At 44.1% G+C, this 23,050-nt stretch overlaps 2 protein-coding genes across 2 annotated transcripts in view; both read left to right on the top strand.

Annotated features, from left to right (window-relative positions):
- Window positions 1-7,586, top strand: part of MYO5A (myosin VA) — a 124,038-nt gene extending 116,452 nt beyond the window's left edge. The window contains exons 36-41 of the mRNA XM_015418672.1: window positions 4-93; window positions 403-553; window positions 1,982-2,264; window positions 3,076-3,250; window positions 5,753-5,833; window positions 7,318-7,586. Of these exons, the coding sequence (XP_015274158.1) occupies window positions 4-93; window positions 403-553; window positions 1,982-2,264; window positions 3,076-3,250; window positions 5,753-5,833; window positions 7,318-7,470 (933 nt within the window). The 3' untranslated portion in view covers window positions 7,471-7,586. The remainder of the gene's footprint in view (window positions 1-3; window positions 94-402; window positions 554-1,981; window positions 2,265-3,075; window positions 3,251-5,752; window positions 5,834-7,317) is intronic.
- Window positions 7,587-14,979: 7,393 nt separating this feature from the next.
- The window catches only part of MYO5C (myosin VC), an 81,521-nt gene continuing 73,450 nt past the window's right edge, over window positions 14,980-23,050 (top strand). The window contains 1 exon segment of the mRNA XM_015418804.1: window positions 14,980-15,041. Within this exon segment, the coding sequence (XP_015274290.1) occupies window positions 15,015-15,041 (27 nt within the window). The 5' untranslated portion in view covers window positions 14,980-15,014.

Here is a 23,050-nt window from a genome sequence, read left to right as displayed (position 1 = left end):
CAGAAAAGGGGTGATGATTTTGAAACTGTGTCCTTCTGGCTATCGAACACCTGCCGTTTTCTACACTGTTTGAAGCAGTACAGTGGTGAAGAGGCAAGTTTATCCTTCCTCCTCTTTTCTTCCACTTTTCCCTTTCCTCTGGATGACTGCACTGGAGCTTCCTTTTAAAGTGTCCCCAGGGTTCAGGCACAATTTGGCTTGCATGCAGAAAGGGGGACATTTTCCAAAGGCTACTCTGGCATTTGGTGGCTGATCATTTGGCCTACAGGAAGTTGTCTTTATTTGCCTTTTAAAATACATTTTCTGTGTTCAGACACTTCACCCACCATAGGCATGTGGGGTTTATAGATGGAAATATGCAACAATACACTGAAGTTTGCATTTTGTCTCTTGTGCATTCAGGGATTTATGAAGCACAACACAACTCGTCAGAATGAACACTGCTTCACCAATTTCGACCTTGCTGAGTACAGACAAGTACTGAGTGACTTAGCCATTCAGATCTACCAGCAGCTTGTCAGGGTGTTAGAAAATATTCTGCAGCCAATGATTGGTAAGGCACAATGGGGAATAATTTTTTTAAAAAACAGCAACAGATGCTAGGATTTTCCTTTTCTAATCTAGCTGTTTATGAATTATCTGTTAATGTCATCTCCTGTTTACTTTCATGTCTTTAACTTTCTTGGACAATTTCCAATCTGGTTTGCAGAAGAATATTTCTTTCCAAGACATACATGTGATGTGTGTGTTTTTTCCTTAAACAGCACGGTCGAAACCTGACTCAAAATGTTGACTGATTTATTCTATACAAGAAAGGGTTAGAAAGGGTAGCAATAGAACTGTTGTTCATTTGAGGGTACTAAAAGAGGAGACTAATAGAACTCCAGCATCAGAACTTACCACTAGACTGCCAAAGTTTTTCCAGGGTGGGGAAGAGGCGCTGCTCCTGACTAAAAGCAGGCAGTCATTACTGTTTGTTCTCAGAGAAGAGAGGAACAGATCTGGAGAAAACACATGTTGCTGAATACATCCAGCCCAGATTCTTCTCTACTGTTTCTTAGTGGGAGTGAATCAAAAATTGGTAGATGGGTTACAGTGGATACAATTGGTGTGTCTTAAGTACACTGAGAGTAATGTAGTGGTTAGAGCAGGGGTCCACAACATGGGTGCCTACTGACACCTTTTTTGGTGCCCATCAAGTGTTTTTAGAAAGTGGGTGGGGCTTTTGCCCAGGCAGGCTTCTGATTGGCCACTGGAGATTTGATTGGCTCTGCGGATTTTTAAAAATACTGCTTTGGCAGCAGCCACCTCGGCAGCACAAGGATCTTCACTCTGTGACTTAAGGTAAGCTGGGGCAGTCATTTTGTAGTTGGCTCCACCTCTTGCAGTAGCCACTTCATGGCAGCCACTTTGTGGCTGCACCCACCATGCAGTGTCAGAGTTCCAGTGATGCCCATAGGCTCAAAAAGGTTGGGGACTCTTGGGTTAGACTGGGATCTGGGAACCCAGGTTCAAATCTCCACTCTGGGATGGAAGTTTGTGGGCAACCTTGGGCCACCCTCTTGGCATAACCTTCCTTACAGGGTGGTTGTGAGGATAAAATGGAAGACAGCAGAAGGATGTAAACTGCTTTGGGTTCTTGTTGAGGAGGAAGGCAGGGTATAAATGAAGTAAATAAATATGTGGTATACTGTATTCATGACTGGCTTTATAAGTAGGTTTAAGTGAAAACATTCTGGATATCCAGGCAAAGTCACTTAAATTTAGTAATGGCCTCTTTAAAACTATTTTACCATTTAGGCTCAGTGCAAAAGTCAGTTTATTAATATGTGCACCACCATCACTGTTCTTCTCATTCTACAAGTGTTACCTTTGACATAGTCTGTTGTGTCTCAAGAAGACCCTGCTTTTTTAACCTAGTTGTCTCATTTTCTCATTGGAGTTAGGATTTCATAGCCAAATTAACAGTGCTGTAAATCAGTTTCAGGAATGCTGGAGCATGAAACTATCCAAGGTGTGTCGGGGGTGAAACCAACTGGCCTCCGAAAGAGGACCTCCAGCATTGCAGACGAAGGGACATACACACTGGACTCTATCATCCGACAGCTGAACACTTTCCACTCGATCATGTGTCAACATGGGATGGATCCAGAGCTGGTCAAGCAGGTAGTCAAGCAGATGTTCTATATCATCGGAGCCGTGACCCTCAATAACCTACTCCTGCGAAAAGATATGTGTTCGTGGAGCAAAGGAATGCAGATAAGGTGAGGATGCCTTCTTATGTCTTCAGTCCTCTCAGATATATGGCTTGGCATACTCATGACTTCTGCCTGAATCAGGTGCAATGCTCCCTCTAAGCTGTGGAGTCTTGTGAGCAGAAATTCTACTTTGTGAGCTACTGGCATCAAAGTTGTGAGTGAGCGATTTGGCTACTGCATAAATTAGTTTGCCCTGGAGCCATCCTTCCTGAGCTAAGACAAAAATGCGTGAGCTGGAGGCTACAAAACTGTGAGCTAGCTCACACTAACTCAGCTCTGAGGGAACACTGATCAGGTGCTTTCTTTGTGTAAATTGTAATTGGGCAGAATTGCCTCAGAACTGTTTTGGAATTATTATTTTTTTGCGGGCTGGTGCACATATTCAGCACAATGATGATTCTATCCGTGTAATGGCTTGTGCATAAGCAGCACCACCCACAACCCTATGTGTGCATTGTTGGGTATTAGTCAAAGTAAATACTTAGTTCCTGCAATTATACCTGTTCTCTTCTGACGGTGGAAGATGGCAAGAGTTAGACATATGACCTAGGATACGCATGATGCATGCCCAAGGGGGAGGGCATGTGTGTATGTGCGTATGATTCAAGAGGGAATAATGGTTTGTTTTGAGATTTTGTTTTGCTCCCAGCAACACTAAAGGCATTGATAGAATTGGGGAGGGGGGATACGCTGCTGCTACCACAGCCTGACTAAAAGGTTTGTTCAATAATTACAGAAGATTGGGCAGAGACAAGAAATACAATTCTTTTAGACTGACTGAAAATGGTTGTAAGATTCTGCCCCTCCCAATTCACAGATACAACGTAAGTCAACTTGAAGAATGGCTGCGTGACAAAAACCTGATGACCAGTGGGGCTAAAGAGACTCTGGAGCCTCTCATTCAGGCAGCCCAGCTGTTGCAGGTGAAGAAGAAGACGGATGAAGATGCAGAGGCCATTTGTTCGATGTGCAATGCCTTAACTACTGCGCAGGTGAGCCCACCTTCCATATGTCATTATTTGGAAAAAAGTGCTCTGCAGAGTTTGACTGTGCTAATTGTATGTTTGCCATTAGGGTTCTTATTGCTGGTTTCTTGTCATCAGAAATAAGTTTGCGGCGAACCCTCTTCTGCATTTTTCTTTTCAATTGAAAATCTCATAAGTGCCAAACTGAATTGCTAAAAGGGAACAAATGTGGCAACAATCACATTTAACTTCAGACTCAGATTAATACTGGAAAATATTCTTTTAGGATTACTTTGGAGTCCATCAAAAACCATTAGACTGTTATCCGGCAAACAAATCATTGTTGGAGATGTACTAAAATTTAAGCCGACTAGTGGTCTTGAACAGGATGCCTGTGGGCACCATGGTGCCTGCAGATATGTTTCTTGGTACCCACTTGCTTCTTCCCCAAACCATCTTTTCCGTAAAGCTAAAAACCAGTCCTGGCTTCTCTCTACTTCATTGGGGTAGGAGGAGGATCAGAAGAGCTCATGAGATATTCCCTCTGGGTCTGCAAGGAACACCTGTTTGGAAACAGCTGCCTCCAACAGCTGTGGAGCCTCCCAATAGCTTGTGATTGGACCCAGCACCCTGTGGCAGCCATTTTGTTGCAGTGCCCAATATCCGTTTTCAGCATTCCAAAAACATCCATTGGTCCAACAAGACTGGGGATCCCTGGCCTACACATCTGTGTGTTCTCGGCGGAAGAACAGCAATTCATCAGTCCCAGCTGTCTCTGCTAAAACATATGACATAGTCAATTTAATTATTGGTTGCTATATTATTGGCCTGCTACAAGGCTGCTATCCCAAACTCAAAAGGGGTACATAGGTAGAGAGGTGCTAGTTCATCTTCATGGCTTCTGTGCTGCATGTCTAAATCTGAGCCTCAGATAGATTTTGGAAGACATGTTCTACCTTGCAAATAGTGAGTGGGTTCCTTATAAAAGAAATAAAGTGCCTGAGTTCCAAGCTCTCTGGTTTGTTTTTCTGGAACTCGCTGAAATATAATACAACACTGTTCAAGACTGGTCTTGATGCTGTTACTACCAAGAGATAGTTCCCTGTACCTCATCCATGTTGACTGCGTCTCTTCTCATCTCAGATCTTTTTCATTTCTTGCCTTTTCTTTTTGTTTCCTGTTACCTTTTCCTCTTTCTGCTTGGAGAATGTGTTAGGCCAAGTGTACAGCAGATGCTTAGCTGTACTAAGGACGGGGCAGGTGTCAGGAAATTGGGGTTTTTTTTACACAGTTTCTTGTTCAGGTTTTAACATTGGTTCAGGCTCTTGGCCTAGAAAAAGAAAGGGTTTTTTTCCCCTCTGAAACATTAGCAAGCTCTTAGAAGCTTCAGAGATGTAGATAAGAGAGATGGGAGGTAACCCAGCTGCCGGTCATTGCGTTAAGGCTGGTAGCTCCAAGGGCATGAGATTGGGGGGAGTGCATTCCATCTTCTTACGCCCAGGGCTCTTTTTGTAGAAAAAGCCCAGCAGGAACGCATTAGCATAATAGGCCACACCCAACAGCAGAAACGCATTAGCATATTAGGCCACACCCCTGACGGCACAGCTCGTTAGCACATTAGGCCGCACCCCCATGTTACCAGAAGTGGGGTCATCCAGCCACACCCACCTTTTGCTTGTTATTCTGTTGACCTTGTTTGTTGTCAAAACCCAGGGCTTTTTTGTAGCAGGAACTCCTTTGCATGTTAGGCCACACACCCCTAATGTAGCCAATCCTAATGAGTTTCTGCTGTTGGGTGTGGCCTCTTATGCTAATGAGTTCCTGTTGGGCGTGGCCAACTCCGGAGCCAGCCGGAACTCCGTTCCTGTGCGTTCCTGCCCAAAAATAGCCCTTCTTACGCCTGTGATCATGGGCGGGAGAATGTGTTTGTTCAGCTAAACCCAATACAGTTGCAGAATGTCTGGTTAATTGACAAACCCCTCTGATTGGTTGGATCGCCACCTTAACAACACGTCTGGTGGTTAGGTTACATCATTTGCCCTACACCTGACTGGCTAATTAGATTTTCTTGACTTTAGTTCCAGGAGGGCCTGAGACTTTGTCCCTTGGTCTCTGGCTGTCTAGATAGAAGAAGTGGGCTGGTGGCAGAACTGCCCTGAAGTGTGAGGACTCGCACTTCAGCCCCTTTTTTAGTGTTTGTCTCACTTAGCCAGCCCCCCCCCCCCCAAGACTCCTGTCCTGGTCTGGTGGTTTGGTTTGGGCTTGAAGTCTTTTGACAGCAGGGTCATCAGGAGAACTTTGTTATAAAGGGTTTACTTGTTAAAATTAATTTTATCTATCTAAAACTCTTCTTCCCTCTTCTCTCCTTGTAACAAGGCAAGTCTTGAAGTTGCTGATAGATGAAATGGGGGGCGGGGGAATATTTGAACCAGAACACATGGGGAAAACTGCATTTAAAATGTGCACGGTTAATTGCAAGGATCAATGAATCAGCAAAAGAAGGAAAGAAATGTTTGGTTTTTCTTACAGATCGTCAAAGTTTTGAATTTGTATACTCCAGTTAATGAGTTTGAAGAAAGAGTGACAGTGTCTTTTATCCGGACGATACAGGTAAGACTGGTTGGCCAGCTCTACTATACTACTTGTGTAGTTAGGCATAGAGATGCCAGTGAGAGAAAGCAAATATCCTAAATGTGAAGTGGGAGATGGGGGTGAATGGAGGTATTTGCTTCCTGCTGAATCTATGCTGAGATTAATTATTCATGTTGTGTTTAGCCACGTGTTTGTGAATACGATACATATGACATGCCAATATGCTGTGCATGAGAAGAGGTTGTGTATTGTAAGCTCCTGGGGGGGGAGTGCAGTTCATAATTTTATTTGCTATCATACCAGTATCCTCAAGTACAACTTTTCTCCACAGCAGGAAAATGGTTAGATTTGAAACACCACTGAAGTGGGAGCTACCCTGGTCCTGGCCTTTGGTGCCCCTAGCCATTGAGAATAGTAATAATAAATCACAATACTCAGCACATATTCTGTTTTCAGTGTGCAAATCGGTTAGGATTACAAGAAAATAATGTTTGCTTGTAACAGCCTCATAACGTATTATCAGTCACAAATTGGATATGGTGGGATGAGGCTGTGAGAGAGAGTGGCTTGTCTAAGACCACAATTCGTGGCAGAGATGAAATTTGAACTGGGATCGTCCATATAGCACCTCATTCTCTTATTTGCTGCGCTACACCAGCTCCAGCAAGTAGGAGGTTTGAATGTCCTTCAAGCATTATAGCTCCATCTCTTCATTTGCATGAATTCTCCCTGGGCTCAAAATGGCTAGTGCTCCAGAATAAATTTAAATTCTTTAAGGCGCCTGTGCTCCCAAAGCATTTACCTGTGGAGGAGGCTGCCCATTGTATCTCTGCATGATCTGCTGCTCTGGCCTTGCATTCTTTCAGTTGGCCTCTTCTGGGGGAGAGAAATTCTATTGCATCCTTTCATCACGCATGAGTTGCGTTATCCTCTCATTCCCAGAGCAGAGAGGTAGCACAATTATTTGCTTCAGAGATGGCATATCTAGGTCAGTGACGTGTGCAGAACTACAGCGGGGGGGGGGGGGGCCCCCTGAGGACAGGTAATACACTGATTCTTTCAGGATGTAAGTGAAGTGTCTCTCCAGTTGTAATTCAGACCAAAAATTTTTTTGCCTAAACTAAGAAAGTGGAGAAGTCTAGTTAAGTGAATGTGCCTCCAGTTTTATTTCAGACCAAAAAAAATATTCCTACATTCAGAAAGCTGAGGTCTGGTTTATCAGAATAAATGTCAAAGTCTTTTTTGTGTGGAATGTATTCATTCAGGTACAGTGTGCCGTGATAGGAGATAGATGGCACAATTGAATAATGTTTCAGTCGTTGCTTGTTGAGAAAATGAGATTTCTGTAATATTTCGTCTCAAACGGATGTTTAATTCTTTTATCCACTGATGATTATAAATGATAGCTATGATTTTAAGGGCTATTTTTCAAAAATAACACTTCCAAAAACTTTTTAAAATAAGATTTGAGATGCTAATGTAATCCATTCTTGTTTTTGCAGATGCGCATGAGGGACAGGAAGGATTCTCCTCAGTTGTTAATGGATGCCAAGCATATCTTCCCTGTTACTTTCCCATTTAACCCATCATCTCTCGCATTAGAAACTATCCAGATTCCAGCAAGTTTGGGTCTAGGATTTCTCACTCGTGTCTGAATCAAGCATACACTTAGTTGTTGATCACGAGTTTTCTGCCTGTAATTTCAAATAATGAAAATTAGGATTCTGGAAAACCATTGTGGGGGGGGGGGGATGGAAATATAACATTGTACATGTCCTAAACCTCGTGGCCATTAGAAAAAGCTACCAGACTGTCTTATAGCTGGAAGGCTGATGGAAATGTATACATTTGTATATATCATCATTCACGTGCTGAGGCCTATATAAAGTTTTCAGAGTTAAACATTTTTTTTCCAGTTCAGATTGAATGCTTTTTCTTCTCTGCTGGTCGTGAGCTGTCTCATATTTGAATCTGGAGCTGGAGACAGTCTATGACCAGGCAAATCTGGAGACTATTTCTTTCTTTTGGGATCAGAACTGGACTGTTCTGTGGCTACTGAGTGAGATGAGCCACCTGAAGAGGTAGTTCTCAGTTTAGGAAGACTGAGGGCCAATTCACACGATACGACTTCAGAGTGTACACCCGGCCGTGTTTGAAGTAGCCAACAGTGGTGGCCCTCGCTGCGTGTAACATGGGGGAATAGAGAGGAAAAAGCTGCCAGTGTGGATAGCTTCATTGTACACTCTCACTCCATGATGTGATTCTGACTCTAATTTTGATAGCAAACCTACAGCTGAGGGGGTCATTTTAATGCATTTAATTGTAGCTAAGTCATGTGCGTTCTGATCAGGAAGGACAGAGAAGATAATGTAAGATTTTAGTGAATTTATATAATAATTTTAGTGAAGTTATATAAACATTTAGGGGTATCTCCTGTATGAGATGTTAGAGACTGGAAAGTATAATATACACTGGCAATAGAGGAATGCAATTTTTGAGGCATTTGGTCTGCACAAGCCCCGTTCAAGTATACAAGGAGTACAGTTACACTGCTGAGCAATTCCCATATACTTCTGTGGGGAGTGCACCGTAGAAGTTTGTAGTAGATTGCACCCAAAGAGGTAGCCTGTCAGACAGCTTCCCTATTTATGTCCCTGAGACATAAGTTATGACATATTTTAAAAGTCTTCTGGCTTACTATGTGGTACAACATAGCTGTTCATTAGTTAGTACTATTTCAAAATGTTATCTCAAAGTGCTGCTGTGTGCTGTGATCTTTTAAATGTATGATAATAATAATCTTTAGGCAAGAGGGGGGAAAAGTAAAGACAAAAACAAAACTTTAATAAGTCCAGTCTTTCAATAGGATTTACTCAAGTGTCAAGGAATATCACCAGTAATGGGAAATGATAACTAAGCACAAATTACCAACTGAAAGCTGCAGAAAAATTGTATTTAAAGTATGTTTACTGAAGTATTCAAGCCTTTTTAATGAACAAAACCCAATCATGTCAAGTTTCAGTATTTATTTATAATTATGGGGTTGTTGTTTTTTAGTTTTTCACCTTTGTTTTTAGGGTTTTTTAAAATTTCCAGTGACAACGGTGAGATGTGTTTGAAGAAATGCTATTCATCTGGAGTGGGTGAACATGGTATAATCTCAAATCCCTAGCTGAAGGAGGAATTCTCCTTCCACGAAAAATCCCTTAAATATCTTGCCACATATTTAATATTTATGATGTAAATCCAATCTGATCTGGATGCACTTTTTAAAGAAACTACAGCATGACCTTAACTGATGCTGCGTTTTGTGGCCTGTGGTGGGGGGACACAGCTGGCTGGTCAGGGTGGGAACCGTCACAGCAGGGAGCCTGTAGGTAGACTGTCTGTGCCTTGCTGACCAGCTGTTGGAGAGGAAGGGCAATGCATACAGTGCCGGTGGGCATTGCTGTGCCCCCTCCCCCAGCCACCAGGGGAAAGAGCTTCAGTCCTCACTGCTTTTCCTACCCACCCTCCCTGCGCTTGTGAGTATTACAGGTTCCTTGTGTTTTGGTTTATGCGATGTGGCTAATCGAATCTTGGGGTAGGGGGGTGATCATAGGGTTGCCAGCAGGGGTCTCCTGATGTCCTTCCAGAAGCAATGTTGGGCATTTTAGGGCCTGCTTCCAGTCAGGGGGTGACACTCTGGTTTTTTGACAAAACTCTATGGTAAAGCAGCTTCAACCATAGAGTTTTCCCCAAAACCCAGAGCCTCACCCCCAAACCAGAATTAGGCCCGAAAAGGTCAATTGGGGGCCGGAGGACTGGCAACCCTAGGTGATCAGGCACCTGGACATTTCATTCAGGCTCTCAGTGTTATTTCAGAATGGTGAGGTCCGCCTGTTGGAATGGGGAATGGTCATCTGGCTTTAAAGCCTTCAGCACAAGCTGCTTTGTTGGCTGCAGTGTAGAAGAGCTGACAGGGGTAGAGGGTCTCCTCCCCACTCTTGTGGCGGTTTGGGCACTGGGACAGATCCTTTTTGTGGGAAGGTAAAGCCTGCGTGCCCAGCCTTGCTTGGTTTGGGGACCCCCTTATTGGGTCTTGGGGAGTGAAGCCTTCAGTGATAAGGGAACCATGCAGTGGCTGGTGCCCACATGGTTCCAGGGGCTTGTCACTCTGTGGTTGTACCCCCCCAGCAGGCGGGCTGAGGGGGGGGGTTCATCTGGTGACAGGAGGGTCTCCCAATGCAGGCTCAGTCCCCATGCTACGCCAGTGCTCCACTGTATTCAATAAAACTGTGGCCTTTCTTTTCCAACCTGGTGGGTGTTCTGTGTAATTTCTTATGCACTGTGCGCCCCCTCTCCCCCCTGGGCCCACAATATTCTGCTTCTTTGGGTATTTCACTGGATGTGACCAGAATAAAGCTAATTTTGATGTAAAAGATATTTGCCAAGATCTCACACATTCTGTCACTTTTACTTCAGTGTGGAACTGATATTTCAAAATGTATGTTGAGCCTTAAATGCTCAACATATTCCAGTCTTCATTTTCTTTCTTTTAAATGTGACCAGTGATGATCAGATATACATAGAAAGAATGACATATTTTGAAATTTGCCATGTGCAATGTTTTAATGTATTATAGCAACTGTTCTGTATATTTATTTTAAAACATATCTATGTGCTGCACAGGCCTTTTGATAAGCTGTTCTGGACACAATTTGCCTGCAAATCCTTAGAAACTATGTTACTGTTGTTCGAGAAGACCAGGATGTTCCAGGTTTTACACAAGATAAATGTGCAATTTGTACACAGGTACTGATAAGAGTAAATAAAGTGAGCTTCGATTTTGTTAGTACTGTTCTTTAAAAGAAAATTGGGCTGGGGTGTGGAGGTGAATGCTTTTATGAATAGTTTTTTTAAAAAAAAAAATCTGGCTACCTACACTAAAGCATTATTGTTTAATCTCTTTTCTTATTTATAGTAAATGAAAAGGTCTTTACTTGAATATGCTGATATCTGGCACTAAATGGCTTTCAACAAGATGTGCTACTTTTAGAATTTCCTTAAAATGTTCTGTTCAAAAGAAAAAACAAACCACCCCAAAACAAAACCACATCTTCTGTGGCACTGGCAAGGTAGGGCTCTTTATTGCCAAGATGCACTGGGTAAAAGAAGAAGATGCAGAAGCAACACCCCACTGCCCTATGAAAGCCTTGAATTACCCTAGCCAATCATGGCTTACTTAATTATAGTGAAATACATTAACTTTTCACACTTTCTCTGGCTTCCTACTATATCATGGTCTGTGACATCAAGTAATAATTATTAAGGCAGCAGCATTTTAAAAATTAAAGCCCAACTTAAAAAAACACTCCATAATCTACAGTATTTTCCTGCTGTTCCCATTGAACTAACTGGTGTGGCCCTCTTCGTCTTAGTGAAAGAATTTTATTCCAAGAAATGGGATTCCTCAGAGATTCTTTAAATGTATGCTTACTTTTTCAGTTTGTTTACTGTAAAAGCATTAATTTACCTTGTATACCTACAACAGTAGTAGATATTTATAGGCATTATCCTTATATTTCAGTAGTTTTACCAATGTTACTTTTTATCACATTAAAGTTTTATGCTGCTTGACATGTTTTAAAGGAAAATACTTCTGAGCTGAACTAGTATTTTGTAATGCATCAAATACTTGACATAACAGTGTTACATGCACTTTTCAGAAGTTTTCAAGGTTAGCATCTTTAAATCTAAAAAAATTGTTTTTGATTTTTCCCCCCTTTAAAGCATGGTTGTACTCTTTTAATGTGGAGATTTCTTTAATTTGTTAATTTGATATTGAAGCTGCTCTCCAGTGCTAGAAATAAGAGAGCCCTTTTGAATGGTACGGACCTGAAGTATTGCACAAATATTACTTCTTTAGGTTTCCATTTTTCTCCTCTTCCAGTTATGAGTTTACTGATCTCAGAAACATAATCATCTCCAGGCTTTAGACAGACACTTCTCATGCTTCAATCTGGGATAGACTCTAGTGCTGAACGATTCTGCTGTGTTAATTATTACTTGATCATATGTAACCCTGTGCCCCAATGAGACATACAAGACCACACTCCTGGCCTTCACAAATAAGGAAAAATGTACTATACAATACGTTTACCTGGATGCAAAGACCCTGCTGCTGTTGCATGATAGCAAAGCTGTTCTGAGTGCATTGATCTCCACAGAATCCCATTATGTGTGCTACCGAAGGAAATCCTTTGTGGATTGGTGGAGTGGATTTGACAGGATCTTGTCCATGTGGAAGCAGGGACAGTGGCAATGGATTGCAGATAGCCTGTCTGTCCTCCAGAGAGAACAAAAGAATGTAAATCTGTGAGACAAACCGGCCCTGTGTTTTTTTGTCCAGCAAACAGGAGGATTTTTTTTAAACGAAGGATCATCTCTGGTTCAGAGCCAATATGTCCCCTTGATTTCAGTAAAACATTTCCACAGTGACTGCTTGGGACACTGGATTTTTGTTCATTTGTTTCTTTGTTTCTTAAATTGCTCCATATCTCAAATCCACCAGCATTTGAAAGGTGAAGTTCATTTTTATTTAGTGTTTAAAACTGGACACACATTTCAACACCACATTAAAAATCCTCTGAAAACTACTATTTTTAAACCTGTAATTCTTTTTGAAACAAAACTGCTGATGATAGGTTTTCACTAGATATTGCCACCGTGCTTAGATAGGAAACTAAAACGGTGTATCAGAACGGCATAAACTCGAACCTGTCAAAGTGTCTCACATTGTACTTAGTAAATGTGTGCTTCATAAACACTGTATCTTAGCTGTCACTGAAATGTCCAAATAAAAAAATACAACTGTTAAGTCTCTTCTGGTGTCCCTATCTGTGTGAATAAACTATTTCTGAAGTAGAGTCCTCACAAGAACCCTGGCCATCTAGTCAGGGGTCGTTTCGTAGAAAAAGAGCTAGGGGAACTCATTAGCATAACTCATTAGCATATGCCACACCCCCTGACATCACTGGACGTGTGTCATAAGGCCACACACCCCGCCCCCAACGGTCCCGGCCGCCGCTGGCCTTGCAGCTCCCATGAGGGGCCCGGCGGTGGACCTGCAAGGCCGGCGGGAGTGCAAGGAAGCCCCGCGAAGGCCCTCCCTGGCCCCAGGCAGACAGGGGTGGGGAGAGGCAGGGAGGAAGCAACTTACCCTCCCTCTTCTCCTGCCTCCTCCTGGCTGAATGAGGGCCGGAAGCGGGGCGGCCGGAAGCAGGGGGCGGGGCTTCGTCATGTGCCCCGCCCCCGTACCTCACCCGGGGGAACCATGGCAAATAGCCATTGCTAGACCCAATTTCCATGCATCTAGTTCAGCATCCTTTTCCCACAGTGGTCAAGGAGGTACCCCAGAAGGCTTTAAAAACAAGGTACAGAACTTTCTCTGTTCTCCTTATGCCTCCCACAAATGGTATTTAGAGGAAATCTACCTCTGGAGGTTGGATTTACTCATCATGGCAAATAGCCATTGCTAGACCCAATTTCCAGTCCTTTTTTTAATGCCTGCTGAGGGTGGTGCAGCCTCACCCCATCCCTGCATTTTAAAGCTAAGCAGGGTCAGGTCTGGTTTGTATTTGGATGGGAGACTACCAAGAAAGTCCTCTGTCACTACACAGAGGCAAGCAATGACAAACCACTTCTGACTGTCTCTTGCCTTGAAAACCCTATGATATGACTGCGGGTGGTGGTGAAGATAGCACTCCATCTTGTGGCAGTGAGTTCTGTATATAAGTGATGCATTGCATGAAGTAAACTTTGTTTTTTTGTCTATCCTGCTTCTACTGCCAAAGTTCTGGTATTATGGGAGAAGGAGAAAACATTGCCTCTATCTGCTTTCTCCACCTGATTTTATAATCTGTAGTCAAAACTAGGGCCAGTGTCTCATTTCCCCTGTAGGAGACTTTGCTGGCTCTTCCTCACAAAAATTTACATTGGAAGGAATGTGCTAAGTCTTTACAGTTCCAGATTTAGGGTGCCCAGGTACCCTTTTTGTTGTTTGTAGCCCCAACAGACTAATACTGAAGAACCCTATAGGCTGATAACACATGTTGGTCTGGAGCAGCAAAATAAAACCAGTTCAGTGGCATCTAAAAGACTAAAAATTTATTCCAGCATAGGCTTACCGGATGTCCACTTTCTAGAGCACATGTCCTTTTTTGGGGAAGTTGGAAGGTTAGGAATATTTCTAGTCAGTAACAATGAACTGCTTAAATAGGAGGGGTACTTAATGAGATTAGTCACAGGGATCACTTGTTTGAAGTAGTCAGTTTGGAAAGATGTCTTTTGGTGTCTTTTTTGTTTGTTTCCTTTTTAAAATATGGTAACCATATTCCAACAAACATCTTCCTGAGTCAGACTGGGTGGGACTTGACGCTGGTGGTGCACCTGAACCCTTGCTTTCTATAGAACAAATTTAGAGTCCAGCAGTGGCACCTTTAATATCAACAAAGATTTATTCAAGGTATGAGTGTATGTGAATGCCCAGGAAAGCTCATACCTTGAATAAACCTTTGTTACTCTCAGGCTGCGGTCACACACACACACTAAATAATCCACTTTCAGTGCACTTTCCAACTGGATTTTACTCTGTGAACTGGCAAAATCCAGTTGGGAAGTGCATTGGAATTGGATTATTTAGTGTGCGCGGCCGCAGCCTCAAAGGCGCCACTGGACTTCCAAATTTGTTCTACTGCTTCAGACCAAGACGGCTGACCACCTGGAACGATCTTGCTTCCTATCCCCCTCTGGGCAAGGCTCCCTTACCTCGCAGAGGCTCTTTGGGAAGTCTGGAAGGCGGCACCTGCCGGTCGCCTGCGCCTCCTAGGACTTCCCTCTCAGTCAATAAAAATGCCCCTGTCCGCCCGCCCAGCTTCCCAGCAAGGAGCCGGCCTTTCCTCCTCCGGCGCTCGCCCTCCGGAGCCACCCCTTCTGCGGAACGCAAAAAGAAGGCCGGGCTGGCGGGCAAACAAACGTGGCACTCGTGAGGGGGGGGGCAGCGGCCGCTCCTCCTCCTGCCTCGCGAGGACCGGCCGGCTGCCCAGCCAGCCACACCGGCCCCGCCGCCCTCCGCCCCAGCCGGCTTCGCTTTTCCTGCCAGGGCAGAAAGGGGGAGCGAGCCGGCGGCCTCGCTTCACACCCTCCCCTTCCCTCTCCAATGGCGCTGGTCGAGCTCTACACGCAGGTAAACCGCTATCTGGGGTGCGCCTCGGTGGGATCGGGTCGCTGAGGGGGACCCGCCGCTGGGGGGCGTGGGAGGCGGCGGCGGCGGCCTCCCGTGGCGGCAGCAGGGGAGGGGGTGGTGGGGATGGGGGGCCGGCTGGGTGGGTGTCACACATCCTAGCGGGAGAAACCCGCGGCGGGCGGGGTGGAGAACGACCGAAAGAAAATCTGTTGCTTTCTGTGTGAGGAAGGAGTTGCTGTTCTGACTTAAGCTTGTCTGAATGAGGAAGGAGGAAGGGCACGCAGCCCTCAGAGCTGGCTGGCTGGGAAACCCCCCAAACCCTGGCCTCAGGGGTCAAACAGGAAGGAGGGAAGGAAAAGGCCTGTCTCTGAAAGAGGAGCATCCCCCCCCCCCAGGTGCTGGGTCATATCTTGGTTTTTTTGGGGGGGAACAAACTCTGCAGCCCTACAGTTTACATCTTTGGAGACTAGAGGAGGGTGTTGCTCGGTATGCAGTTGCCCTGGAAATCTCTTTCAAACCCGACCAGATGATTTGGTTCAAATTATGGTAACAGGACCTGGGGTACCTTCCATGAAGAAAAATCTAGGTGGTCGTGTTGGTCTGAAGCAGCAGAACAAAGTTTTGAGTCCAATGTCACCTTTCAGACCTACAAATAAATAAATCTTTGGTGGTCTTAAAGGTTCCATTGGCCTCAGGAACTGCGGTGCCACAGTACAGTACAGTTTTGGGTGCTGTAGCCCAAACTCTAAATAAGCACCTAGTGATTTAAAAATCTTAAAGAGTTTCAGGTGGGCAGCTGTTTTAGTCTGTAGTAGCAGAACAGACTTCGAAACCACCAGCCCCTTAAAGACCAACAAAACTTGAACAGTGTCAATATAATCAGTTTGCAGTCAGAGGATTCAAGTCCAGTAGCACCTTGGTGGTGGTGGTTGGTGGAAAGTGCCAAGTCACAGCTGATTAATGGTGGCCCCGTTGGTTTTCACGACAAGAGGTGATCAGAGATATTTTGCCACTCCCTGCCTCTGCATGGCAATCCTGGGCTTTTTTGGGTGGTTTCCCATCCAAATACTAACCAGGGCCAACACTGCTTAGCTTCCAGGATCTAATGAGATCAGGCTAACCTAGGCCAGTAAAACCTTAGAGACCAAGCGCTTTTTCAGGGTATAAGCCAGAGGTGTCGAACTCATTTGTCTTTCCTTTCAGTGAGACTGCATTGGCAACCTAGGGTATGTTTTACAATACTCACTTTATTTACAAATAGGCTGTGTAAGTGTTAAGCGCCATCAAGTGGCTTCCATAGAAACTGTATAAAGGACAGCAGCTGGTAAACTCCGAGGTGGTGTATCCTCACTGCAAGGCCCCATGGGCTGGGAGGGGGGTGCAAAGGAAAACCCACATCGGTGGACCCACAATGGGGAGACTCAGTGGTGCAGCACTGGGCAGATGCTCCCACAATGCTTGACTGCTGCAGATGAGGTTGTTCCATGAGCAGGTTACAAGATATGATAACAGCGTTTACATCTAACATGAAAGATTCCTAATAAGGCAAAACAGTGCCATTAGGCTGGGATCCCACTGTTGGCACGGGGATGAAAGAGTATCTGGGTGCCAGAATGACTGGCTTTCCAAGGAGGGACTAAGATCCCTCTGTATGTATCCAGCAAAACAATAAATCACCGTGTATGAGTATACAATATAAGCAAATATTTATATATAATGCTTTTGAGCAGCTGGTAAACTCCGCGGTGGTGTATCCTCAATGCAAGGAACCATGGGCTGGGAGGGGGGTGCAAAGGAAAACCCACATCGGTGGACCCACAATGGGGAGACTCAGTGGTGCAGCACTGGGCAGATGCTCCCACAATGCTTGATTGCTGCAGATGAGGTTGTTCCATGAGCAGGTTACAAGATATGATAACAGCGTTTACATCTAACATGAAAGATTCCTAATAAGGCAAAACAGTGCCATTAGGCTGGGATCCCACTGTTGGCACGGGGATGAAAGAGTATCTGGGTGCCAGAATGACTGGCTTTCCAAGGAGGGACTTAAGATCCCTCTGTATATATGGTAGTGGTGCTGAGAAGCTCAAGTGATTTCCTTTCCTTTCAGTGAGACTGCATTGGCAACCTAGGGTATGTTTTACAATACTCACTTTATTTACAAATAGGCTGTGTAAGTGTTAAGCGCCATCAAGTGGCTTCCAATTTATGGTGAATTAACACTTTCCAAAACGTCCCATCATTGGCAGCCTTGCAAACTGAGGGCCCTGGCTTCTTTTATTGAGTCCATCCATCTCATGTTGGGTCTTCCTCTTTTCCTGCTTCCTTCAATTTTTCCTAGCACTGTTGTCTTGTCCAGTGACTCTTGTCTTATAATGCGACCAAAGTACGATAGTCATTTTAACTTCTAGGGAGAGTTCAGGCTTGATTTGCTCTAGAACATACTTTATTTGTCTTCCGAACAGCCCACAATATCCATAAAACTCTCCTCCAACACCACATTTCAAAGGAATCTACTTTCTTCCTGTCAGCTTTCTTCATTGTCCAACGTTCACACCCGTAAATAGTAAAGGGCATGAATGAATTTGATCTTGGTTGCCAGCCACACATCCTTACATTTAGGATCTTCTCTAGCTTCTTCATGGCCGCCCTCCCCAGTTTCAGTCTCCTTCTGATACAAATAGTCTAAAAAGGTAAAGGTTTCCCTTGCTCGAAAGCTAATCGAATCTGACTCTAGGGGGCAGTGCTCATCTCCGTTTCCAAGCTGAAGAGCCAGCGCTGTCTGAAGACGTTTCTGTGGTCATGTGGCCAGCATGTTTAAACTCCAAGGAGCACAGAATGCTGTTACCTTCCCACCGAAGCGGTACCTATTTGTCTACTTGCAATTTCTTGCTTTCGAACTGCTAGGTTGGCAGGAGCTGTAACTAGAGACGGGAGCTCACACCATCATGTGGCACTAGGGTCTCGAACTGCTGAACTACAGACCTCCCAGTCTGCAGCTCAGCGTCTTAACCTCTGAGTCACCGCGGCATAAACTGAAGAAAAGAAACCCTCCTACAGCAAGCAGAAGAGTCAGCAAATTTTCTCACAGTCCAGAGCACTCCCTCTTCTTCTAAAGTGCAGTTCTTATGCATATTTCTAAACACCAACTGATGCCTATTGTAATTGGGTTTCACTCTCAGTAATAATTCCATATATGTCTGTTGCTTGGATACTTTAGTTGTCAGTCCATAACTGTTTGGCAACACTCTCGGCCAATAATATATTTCTGTAGAGTTCATTTTTCTTTCTCACTGATAGTGTTACTCTGGAGCCCTAGATTAAACGACACCTGCACCTGGCACAGTTTCTGTTGCTGAATGGACAAACTTTCAGGCAGTAGCAGGAATCTTTAGAAAGAAGAGTTTTGGGAACCCACCGAGTCATCCTCACCAGAGTGACATCCTTCTATATAGATAGAGTCAGTGTGGTAGTGATTAGAGGGTGGGACTAAGATCTGGGAGACCCAGGTTCGAATCCCCACACTGCCATGGAATCTTGCTGGGGGGACCATGGGCAGTCATTTTGTCTCAGCCTAAACTACCTCACAGGGTTGTTGTTGTGAGGGGCGGAAATGGAGAGAAGAACAATGTAAGCTGCTTTGGGTCCCATTGGGGAGAAAGGTGGGGTATAAAGTAAATAAGATAAGTAAATTCATTGAAGGCAGTGGGCTTAGAAGGCTGTAACAGTTTAGGAAAACCCTGATACCGACCTCCATGGATAAAAGTGGATAGTAGTCTTTTTAGTAGTCTGGTGTAGGATTGCTTCAGTTCTCATATTGTTTTAGGCACCTTAAAAGTCTAGATAAAGCAAATAATTCTTGAAATGGTTAAATGTATTTTAAATTATCCAGGGTTTACTCCCAGGAAAGTGTACTTAGATTGCAACCATAGTTATTTGCATTAGGGATCTACTTCTCTTGCCAGGTTCCATTGGATTTTGCATGTTATTTGCAATCATCTGGTATGTTTTAGATCCCGTGTCTATTATCATGGTGGTATTTTCCAAAATTGTACTGTACTGTGTGGCAAATTACAAATATGAGACTAGCTCTCAATTTAAAAATTACTGACATTTAAATTGTTCAAAGAAAAAAGCCTAAGTAGCAAAAATGTACCCACTTTCACTTAGAACTACTTCATCAGGATTCTAGGAAGTTGGTGGAATATGGTGAGACCATGCAGAAAAAAAATCTGTTTCTAAACTACTTGGTGCCTTTTGCAGCCATAACTCATGATTATTCCTCAAGGGCAGGGAGCTTCTCAACTTTTAAAAAATAGTAGTGCTGGAAAAGTGGAAGCAAATGAACACTCCCCAGGTCTTCTCCCACGAACTGTGGTTTTCAGCGTTTGCAGATGTGAAATTTACAGAGTTGTACTGATCACTCTTACACATATGTTCTCCACAAAACCTCATACTTCAAAGTTCACATCCCAAATTTGTTGGTGTTTTTGGGCTGCCCTTGTGGGAAGCTGTGACGCACCTTTTTCTCACCATAGCAAAACCAAGGAGAGAAAGTAGCAGGCAAAGGTCCTTGTGGAACTTGTTCCTACAGAGTATTGTTAACAGACTTATCTGAAGAATATTAAATACTTATTCATGAATAGGCATATTACGTGATGTGTTCTTAAAGGATGTACACGGGGATAGCAGTTGCTCAACAAAATCGCGTCTTGTGTGGTCCAGAGAAGACCTGCTTTCAAGGGCTGCTGAGAAATCACCATATTCCCCCAGACAAAGATTTCCTGTTTCCTTCTCATATTCAGAAGAAAACACACAAGATGATTGATGACAATAGGCACACTGCTGCTCCACCAGCAGTACCTTTGCCCTGCAACCTGTACCCCTGGAATCTTACAACTAGAGTTTCCCCTCAGCAGCCCTGTATAAATTAGCCCCAGGCATTACTGCTGTGGGAGCTATAGTGACCTGTTGGTGGAAAGTGCCATCATGTCACAGCCAACTCGTGGCGACCCTATAGAGCAAGAGACGAACAGAGGTGGCTTTCCATTGCCTGCCTCTGCACAGCTACTCTGGTATTCATTGGAGGTCTCCCATCCAAGTACCAACCGGGGCCAACCCAGCTTAGCTTCCAAGATCTGATGAGATTGGGTTATAAAGTTGGAAATAGTGGCTAAATGTCAGGTATAAATATTGCCATAGGAAATGTTTTCCAAAATCTATGCCTGCCAAGATATTGAGGATGCAGGGAGACATTGGCAGTGGAGAATAAATGAATGGGGAGGGGTGTTTAACTCCTCCTGTGGCTTCCCATAAAGTAAAGGTAAAGGTTCCCTTGCTCGAAAGCCAGTTGAGTCCGACTCTAGGGTTCCGTTTCAAAGGTGAAGAGCCAGCGCTGTCCGAAGACGTTTCCGTGGTCATGTGGCCGGCATGACTAAACACCAAGGCGCACGGAACGCTGTTACCTTCCCACCAAAGTGGTACCTATTTATCTACTTGCAATTTCTTGCTTTCGAACTGCTAGGTTGGCAGGAGCCGGAACTAGAGACGGGAGCTCACTCCGTCATGCGGCACCCGGGTCTCGAGCTGCTGAACTACTGACCTTCCACAGCCTGCAGTTCAGCGTCTTAACCACTTGAGCCACCGCAGCTCCGTGGCTTCCCATACATACCTGCAAATACCCTCCAGCTGTTTTTCATCCTGTAGAGATTACTTTCAGGTCTGGATCTTGGCATCAAAAACGAAAAACAGCTGGCGTGGGGATTTGGAGGGTGAAGGAAGAAGTATTGCCCTCCTATCTGCAGATTCCTCTCTGTAAACGCTCTCTGTCTCCTGCATTAACATCTTGTATGACTTAACATCAAATAAGGCTCCAAGTATTTCTCAAATATACAATAATATGAAATACAAGAAATACAAACAAAAATACAATGGATAGGCTAGGGATTTAAAGCAATATCTACCATTAACTATTTAACACTCCCAAAAGAAAGACTTCACAAATTCCAGTTTCAATGGACTGAAAAACATGAGCTTCAAATGTCCATAAAGCAAGTACATCCACTTCTTAAGACTTAAGATAAATAATGTAAAGAACGCTGCAATCAGCAAATAGATCCAGTCCTTAGGACTTGAGACGTTAAGAAATAAGCTGCAGTCAACTCATTCTCCAGATTATTCAAGGGGGAAAGGGGGCTGGGAACCCTATGGTTAATTCCATCCTCGGGAAAAACAGAATTGTCTGTTTTGTCTCTTGTTGCTTGGGGGGGGGGGAATACTTGTTACAATGAACTTACTGTTGGGTCACAAACCTTCTCAGGTGCCAATTTGGAACTTTGGTCCTTTTTATTGGATGTTAAACAGACGGGGAGAACAAACCCTTGAAATATTGATCACTGTATCTATACAAACTCAGCAAGAAAAGCATTATGCCTGGCATTTTTGTTGTCTTCCCTTTCTCCTTTGTGTATTTTTTGAGATGACAGTGATGTTTGCATTTTATTTTTATATGTTTATCAATGTGATGTGGTGGTTAAGAGTGTTGCATTATGATCTGGGAAACCCAGGCATGAATCTGGGTCAACTCTGCCATGGAGCGTGCTGAGTGACCTTGGGCCTGCTAAACACTCTCAGCCTAACCTACCCCGCAGGGTTGTTGCGAGGATGAAATGGAGGAGAGAAGAATGATTTAAGCTGCTTTGGGTTCCCACCGGGGAGAAAAAGCAGTACAAACGAAGTAAATAAATTAAACTATATATGTCTGGTACCTGATTGATGTATTTCTGTGGGAAACATTGTGTGATTGAGCGTTTTGTACCAATTTATTACAGAAAAGATACAACTAGAAAGCATTTTTGCAAGAAAGTGAAAAGTATTAGTGAGGAAAGGTTTTTGATGCCCTGTTGATGGTTCGCTTTCTTATACATATTTATTTATTTATGTGGTGTTCATGAGGTATCCGTAGAGGCACCATGCAGCCACGCTGTTATGTTTCAGTATAATTTGAATTGGATTTTTTTGATTGACTGCAATAATTGTTTCCTGACTGGCTCAAGGAACTACCCAGGTTGGGGTGGGGAAGAAGGTAGGTTGGGTGTAACTCAATATAAAAGTAAACTCTGTGTGTTTACTTGTAAGGCAGGGTTCACATATCCGAAGGTGGCTCCTTACATTTACCAATGGAGGTGCCGAAAATAATCTGTTGTATGACTAGACCTCGTTAGAATAATATTTAGGTAAAGGAAGTATGTGACGAAGTCTGTAGGCATACACATGTAGCATACAGTCACTCCCTTTGTACTTTATTGCCCCTGGCCAGAGAGTCCCTCCTGTGTGCAGGAGCATCAGTGCAAATATGGAACACCGGCTTGTGCAAGAATGGACCCATTCATTTCAGTCTTGGACATAACGTTGCAGGAATAGGTCTCCGTGGTTGGCATTGAGCAGCCTCTCACTTTATAGTGAATAAATTCAGAGCCCTGCTGGATCAGACCAGTGGTCCATCTAGTCCAGCCTCCTGTCTCACACAGTGACCAGCCAGTTCCTCTGGAAGGTCAAGAACAGGGCACAGAGGCCGAGGCTTTCATCAGAACGTAACAAGAGCCCAGTGGTCCATCTAGTCCAGCACCCTGTCTCACACAGTGGCCAACCAGTTCCTCTGGATGGCCAACAACATGGCAGAGAGCCCGAAGCCTTCCTCTGATGTTGCCTCCTAACCCTGGGATCCAGAGGCTTAGTGCTAGTAGCCATTGATAGGGTTATTCTCCATGAATCTATCAAATCCCCTTTTAAAGCTGTTTATTCCTGTGGCCACTGCCTCTGGCAGTGAATTCCACACTTTAAGCACTCTCTGTGTAAAGTGGTATTTCCTTTTGTCCTGAACCTACTGCCCATCAGCTATATTGGATGCCTTCAAGTTCTAGTATTTGGGGGGAGGGAGGGAAATTTCTCTTTGTCAGCTCTTTTCACCCCATGCATAATTTCATAAACCTATATCATGTCCCCCCCCC

Source organism: Gekko japonicus, unplaced genomic scaffold, assembly GCF_001447785.1.
Source record: "Gekko japonicus isolate JY-2015 unplaced genomic scaffold, Gekko_japonicus_V1.1 scaffold150, whole genome shotgun sequence".
Classification (NCBI taxonomy): domain Eukaryota; kingdom Metazoa; phylum Chordata; class Lepidosauria; order Squamata; family Gekkonidae; genus Gekko; species Gekko japonicus.
This window is presented reverse-complemented; position numbering and strand designations above follow the sequence as displayed.